General features: G+C 43.5%; 1 protein-coding gene across 1 annotated transcript; it reads left to right on the top strand.

Annotated features, from left to right (window-relative positions):
* The first annotated feature begins 491 nt into the window (after nt 1–491).
* On the top strand, nt 492–1,040 carry LOC122690786 (ferritin heavy chain-like). Its single transcript, XM_043897725.1, has one exon. The coding sequence runs from the start codon at nt 492–494 to the stop codon at nt 1,038–1,040; it is 549 nt and encodes a 182-aa protein (XP_043753660.1).
* The last annotated feature ends 6,454 nt before the right edge of the window (nt 1,041–7,494 follow it).

Genomic DNA, 7,494 nt, shown 5'->3' with positions numbered 1-7,494 from the left:
GCTCTATAATAGTAAATATAACCATGACACCAGAAGAGGACTGTTTAATGAAACAATCACATTAGGGCACCATTCAAATAAGTTGTGCACAGAAATCACGCACCTAATTAACTCCAAGTGGTTGCACTTACATTAGTGAATAACATTTTAATATTATACAAGCCAGACGCTCAGCATAGTCTCCCTGCCTCAGCCAGGCCTGGGTGGAACCTGGAACACCGCGCTCGCGCCCTTCTCTGACCCCAACGGATTCTCTCCGGCTTCCGGACCCTCAAAAACGGACTCGCCTTCCAGTCCCATGGCGGAGCCCACTGCCTAACCCCAGAGCCCATCCTGGGAACGCCTCGAAGATCCCGTCGCCGCACACCCTGGGAAAGCTCTGAGGCAGCGGCTGCCTCCGTGCCCGCTGCTGCTGCTGCCAGACCCGCGGCTGCTGCTTCCCCTCGGCTTTCACCGTGGCCTTCGCGCCCGCCGTGCCCAAGCCGCCAGCCATGATGCCCGCTCCCTCGCATGAGAGCCAGAACTACCACCCAGACTGCGAGGCCGGCGTCAACGGTCAAATCAACCTGCAGATCTACGCCTCCTATGTGTACCTGTCCATGGCCTTGTACTTCGACAGGGACGACGTGGCCTTGAAGCGCTTCTCCCACTTCTTCCTGCGCTGCTCTCACAAGCATAAGGAGCAGATCGAGGGCCTGATGCACCTGCAGAACCGTTGCGGGGGCCGCTTCTGTCTCCGAGACCTCAGAAAGCCTGACCGCACTAACTGGGAGAGCGGCCTTCAGGCCATGCAGAGCGCCCTGCACCTAGAGAAGAGCGTCAACCAGAGCCTGCTCGACCTGCACCAGCTGGCCACTGACAAGAACGACCCTCACCTGTGCCACTTCCTGGAGACCCGCCACCTGGGCCAGCAGGTTGAGTTCATCAAGGAGCTGGGGGACCATGTCAGCAACCTGCAGAAGATGGGGGCGCCGGAAGTCAGCATGGCAGAGTACCTCTTTGACAAGCTCACCCTGGGTGACGGTGACAAAGAGGACTGAGCTTGAACTGGACCTTTTTTTTCTTCCAGTTTTACCAGGTCTTCAAATAAAGTTATTGATTCTTCAAATAAAGTTATTAGTTGATGCATAAATAAGGGTCTCTGATTCGTGTGTGCAAATCTCTCCTTTTAACTTTTAAACAGGAATCCAGGAGTCTCTCCACCCACCAATGCCCCATCTGTGTGCAGCTCAGGACCTCCACAGAGGGAAGGCCTTACATGGACCCTTGGGAAACACAAAATCCGTCTTCCCCTCATAAACAATGTGGGTATATGGGGTAGACTGGGTTGGGGTGGGATGGGGTGGGGGTGAGGTAGGGCCCTGGTGAATGTGGGTGCATGTGCATAGTAAAAGTATAGAAGTATAGCCTGAAAATCAGGATTGCAGTTGCCTCTGGCGAAGAACTGAAGGGAATGGGATTGGGCAGGGGTTAAAATAAAGGGAGTCTTCAGTTTCATCTGAACTGTTTATATTCATTAAAGTATACAAATATTATTGGTTAAGTATGAGTAGCAAGCCCTGGAGAAGGAAATGGCAACCCACTCCAGTATTCTTGCCTGGAAAGTTCCATGGACAGAGGAGTCTAATGGGTCCATGGAGTCGCAAAGAGTCAGACACGACTGAGCGCTATCCACACACACACATGAATAGCAAGATGGAGTGTTGAGAGGATGACTTGGGAGTCTGAATGGTAGAGAACCTCTTTGACAAGTTCACTCTTGGCAACAGTGATTATGGAAAAATGAGTGTTAAAGCTGGATTGCCCATCAACATGGAGGTGACTTCCTATGGTCAGCAGTGCCTGGCATGCATATTGCAATAACTAAACTTTCACTTATGTATGTTTTCTTTTCTTTGTATCATATGTATATATGTATGCATGGATGTGTGTGTATATATATGTATATACATTTTTATTCCAACCAGCAGCAGAGTTCATTTTAAATCTCTAGACTAGATTCTGAATGTATGCTTAAGAAGATGCCCTTTGTTGAAAAGCAGTTAGGTGATTACATTACTGGAAATGATATAGCTGCTTCCAAGACCTTTCCTGAGCCTGGCTGTATTTCTGCCCTTGGGTTTTATACATCTAACTTGATTTAGTTATTATTTGCTACCAAGAGAACTTAATAATATGTCTTATTATCAACACACCTTTACCAGCCTCTGCTGTAATTATCTACAGTAGAATAAATAGCTCTTCTAGGGTAATACATGACATTTTTCTCTTCATCCTTACCACAGAGTCTACTGAAAAGAAGAATCAAAGGGTGGAAGGGATCAAATGAAAACAATTGCCTGAATGAAAATAGAAAATACTGAAGGCTGCTACCACATGCATCCCTTCTCACTCAGAAGTGTATTTCCCTCATAATTTACAGAATTTTAATTCCTTAGACCAACCTTCCAAAGAATGTATTCAGTATCAGGCAGTGCCACAAAAACATTCACAAGTGTTCAGTGAAAAGTTTTTATGAATCAAAGTAACAGGATTTCATGTTTGTTTCTTTTTCAGTTATGGCTTACTCTAGGAATTTTATAAATGACGTAAAAAATATGCATTGTGACTTTATAACACAGGGATAAGGTATTCAAGGTTTCCCAAACATTCTGATCATGGGAGCCTTCTTCTACTAAACCTCACAGAACAGTACTCCAAAGAAAATAGCTTTGGAAAAAATGTTAAAAGGCTCCCACCATGTTGTTCCAGAAGCACATCAGTTCAGTTCAGTTGAGTCGCTCAGTCATGTCCGACTCTTTCCGACCCCAAGGACTGCAGCACGCCAGGCCTCCCTGTCCATCACCAACTCCCAGAGTTTACTCAAGCTCAGGTCCATTGAGTCAGTGATGCCATCCAGCCATCTCATCCTCTTCTCCTCTCCCTTCAATCTTGCCCTGCATCAGAGTCTTTTCAAATGACTCAGCTCTTCACATCAGGTGACCAAAGTATTGGAGTTTCAGCTTCAACATCAGTCGTGCCAATGAACACCCAGGACTGATCTCCTTTAGGATGGACTGGTTGGATCTCCTTGCAGTCCAAGGGACCCTCAAGAGTCTTCTCCAACACCACAGTTCAAAAGCATCAACATTTCTGTGCCCAGCTTTCTTTATAGTCCAACACTCACATCCATACATGACTACTGGAAAAACCATAGCCTTGACTAGATGGACCTTTGTTGGCAAAGTAATGTCTCTGCTCTTTAATATGCTGTCTAGGTTGGTCATAACTTTCCTTCCAAGGAGTAAGCATCTTTTTATTTCATGGCTGCAGTCACCATCTGCAGTAATTTTGGAGCCCAAATAAATAAAGTCTGACACTGTTTCCACTGTTTCCCCATCTATTTGCCATGAAGTGATGGGACCAGATGCCATGATTTTGGTTTTCCAAATGTGGAGCTTTAAGCCAACTTTTTCACTCTCCTCTTTCACTTTCATCAAGAGGCTCTTTAGTTCTTCTTTGCTTTCTGCCATAAGGGTGGTGTCATCTGCATATCTGAGGTTATTGATATTTCTCCCAGCAATCTTGATTCCAGCTTGTGCTTGATCCAGCTCAGCGTTTCTCATGATGTACATGTATGCATCTCATGATGCATATAAGTTAATTAAGCACAGTAGCAATATACAGCTTTGACGTACTCCTTTTCCTATTTGGAATCAGTCTGTTGTTCCATGTCCAGTTCTAACTGTTGCTTCCTGACCTGCATACAGATTTCTCAGGAGGCAGGTCAGGTGGTCTGGTATTCCCATCTCTTTCAGAATTTTCCACAGTTTATTGTGATCCACACAGTCAAAGGCTTTGGCATAGCCAATAAAGCAGAAATAGATGTTTCTCTGGAATTCTCTTGCTTTTTCAATGATCCAGAAGATGGCAATTTGATCTCTGGTTCCTCTGCCTTTTCTAAAACCAGCTTTTCTAAAACCAGGGATTAGAATGAAAACTGACCTTTTCCAGTGCTGTGGCCACTGGTGAGTTTTCCAAATTTGCTGACATATTGAGTACACCACTTTCACAGCATCATTTTTTAGGATTTGAAATTGCTCAACTGGAATTCCATCACCTCCACTAGCTTGGTTCGTAGTGATGCTTCCTAAGACCCACTCGACTTCACATTCAAGGATGTCTGCCCCTAGGTGAGTGATCACAGCCTCGTGATTATCTGAGTCGTGAAGATCTTTAGTTCTTCTGTGTGTTCTTGCCAACTCGTCTTAATATCTTCTGCTGCTATTAGGTCCATACCATTTCTGTCCTTTATTGAGCTCATCTTTGCATGAAATGTTTCCTTGGTATCTCTAATTTTCCTGAATAGATCTCTAGTCTTTCCCATTCTATTTTTTTCCTCTATTTCTTTGCACTGATCACTGAGGAAGGCTTTGTTATCTCTCCTTGCTATTCTTTGGAACTCTGCATGCAAATGGGTATATCTTTCCTTTTCTCCTTTGCTTGTCTCTTCTCTTCTTTTCACAGCTATTTGTAACGCCTCCTCAGACAACCATTTTGCCTTTTTGCATTTCTTTTCCATGGGGATGGTCTTTCTCCCTGTCTCCTGTACAATGTCACGAACCTCCATCCATAGTTCATCAGGCATTCTATCAGATTTAGTCCCATAAATCTATTTCTCTCTTCCACTGTATAATCGTTAGGGATTTGATTTAGGTCATACATGAATGGTCTAGTGGTTTTCCTTACTTTCTTCAATTTAAGTCTGAATTTGGCAATAAGGAGTTCATAATCTGAGCCACAGTCAGCTCCTGGACTTGTTTTTGCTGACTGTGTAGAGCTTCTCCATCTTCGGCTGCAAAGAATATAATCAGATTTCGGTGTTGATCATCTGGTGATGTCCATGTGTACAGTCTTCTCCTGTGTTGCTGGAAGAGGGTGTTTGCTATGACCAGTGCATTCTCTTGGCAGAACTCTATTAGCCTTTGCCCTGCTTCATTCTTTACTCCAAGGCCAAATTTGCCTGTTATTCCAGGTGTTTCTTGACTTCCTACTTTTGCATTCCAGTCCCCTATAGTGAAAAGGACATCTTTTTGGGGTGTTAATTCTAGAAGGTCTTGTAGATCTTCATAGAACCGTTCAGCTTCAGCTTCTTCAGCATTACTGGTCAGGGCGTAGACTTGGATTACCGTGATATTGAATGGTTTGCCTTGGAAACAAACAGAGATCATTCTGTCGTTTTTGAGATTGCATCCAAGTACTGCATTTTGGAGTCTTTTGTTGACTAAGATGGCTACTCCATTTCTTCTAAGGGATTCTTGCCCACAGTAGTAGATATAATGGTCATTTGAGTTAAATTCACCCATTCCAGTCCATTTTAGTTCGCTGATTCCTAAAATGTTGACATTCACTCTTGCCATCTCCTGTTTGACCACTTCCAATTTGCCTTGATTCATGGACCTAACATTCCAGGTTCCTATGCAATATTGCTCTTTAGAGCATTGGACCTTGCTTCTATCACCAGTCACATCCACAACTGAGTGTTGTTCTTGCGTTGGCTCCATCCCTTCATTCTTTCTGGAGTTATTTCTCCACTGATCTCCAGTAGCATATTGGGCATCTACAGACCTGGGGAGTTCATCTTTCAGTGTCCTATCTTTTTGCTTTTTCATACTGTTTATGGGGTTCTCAAAGCAGGAATACTGAAGTGGCTTGCCATTCCCTTCTCCAGGGGACCACATTTTGTCAGAACTCTCCACCATGACCCATCCATCTTGGGTGGCCCTACACGGCATGGCTCATAGTTTCACTGAGTTAGACAAGGCTGTGGTCCATGTGATTAGATTGGTTAGTTTTCTTAGTTACCAGAAGTACATACTTGGTCACTAAACCTCATTCATGTTTTCACTTAGAGGTCATTATGAGAAATTGGAACCTTTGCTGAGAAGGTTCCAGGACAGTAAGTTTTAGGACAGTAAGTGTAATGCAGGGCCCTCATCATGAGAGTGGGTAGATATCACACACATCCATTTTGCTTCTTGATAGGCAACTCCTGTCAGGAAATGGAAATAGAAAATGGAAATTCTAATTTCCATTTCTAAATAAATGGCTTCTGGGAATGATGACACTGATATTTCTCCAGCACTTCTATTAAAGTCATGAGAAAGTCCAAGGCTACCAAATAGCTTGTATTCTTCCCCTCCCTCTACCTATATATTCATCTCACCAGCAGTAGAATTATTCATTTATTTTCCAAACTGTATAGGCCAAGTTTGGTCAATAATACATTTTTTGGTCAAAGTAAGTCTGTGCCTGCATCTTTTTGAAAATGAGATGAGAGTTCCTCTCACCAAAGCATGCTGACATTTCTCAGAATTCAGACATTTAAGCATAAGAAAGAAAAAAATAATAATAAGGCATACATGCTACAAAGCATTTTATTAATAAATTCCAGGATTGTTAAATAAATATATAATGAGTAATGTGCTTAATATGTAGCATTTTTTCCTCCAATAGAGATGATCAACATTATCCACATCATTATTTGATTTTTGAATGAGCATCTTATTGCCATGTATTCTCTTCAGATTCAATAGAGGACTTATCAAGTTTCTCTCCAGTACTAAAATACATGATACAATTTTATAAATTGAAACTGCAATATTCCCAAATAATAGAGGACATGAGACAATATCAAAAATATTGCATATATTTTTATTTAAATGTGTTCCCACAGCTACTCTCAAGTATCAATTTTCATGACACCTCCAACAAATTTGATAAGGTGTCTATTTTATTCCCTGGCAGATTAAACATAATACAAAGCCATTGTTTTCTCAATATGGAAAATATTCTATCACTCTAATAGATGATCATATTCCGTTCAGTTCAGTTCAGTTGCTCAGTTGTGTCCAACTCTTTGTGACCCCATGGACTGCAGCATGCCAGGCCTCCCTGTCCATCACCAACTCCCAGTGTTTACTCAAACTCATGTCCATTGAGTCGGTGATGCCATCCAACCATCTGTGGAGATACCCCACGTCCAAGGTCAGAGAAATCCCAGTAAGACGGTAGGCACTGGAGCAGCTGTGAAGAGATACCCCACATCTATGGGCAAGGGAGAAACCCCAGGAAGACGATAGATTGGAGAGGCGAATTTGCATTTAGAATCAAACCCCATCCCCGCCAGAGATGCTCAGAGGGCTCAAACAAACCTTGTGTGCACCAGGACCCAGAAACCCCACAAAGACTGAGACAGAACTGTGTTTGAGTGTCTCCTGTGGAGGTACGGGGAGGCAGTGGTCTGATGCAGGGACAGGGGCTCGGAGTCTGGGTATGGCATAAGTCCTCTTGGAGGAGGTCGCCATTAACCCCACCATAGAGCTGCCAGAACTTACACAGGACTGGGAAATAGACTCTTGGAGGGCACAACAGAATCTTGTGCACCAAGGCCCAGGAGAAAGGAACAGTGACCCCACAGGAGACTGTCCCAGACTTGCCTGTGGGTGTCCAGGA

The sequence above is a fragment of the Cervus elaphus genome, chromosome X (genome assembly GCF_910594005.1).
Source record: "Cervus elaphus chromosome X, mCerEla1.1, whole genome shotgun sequence".
Lineage (NCBI taxonomy): Eukaryota > Metazoa > Chordata > Mammalia > Artiodactyla > Cervidae > Cervus > Cervus elaphus.
The sequence above is the reverse complement of the archived record's forward strand: the minus strand, read 5'-3'. Positions and strand labels throughout refer to the sequence as shown.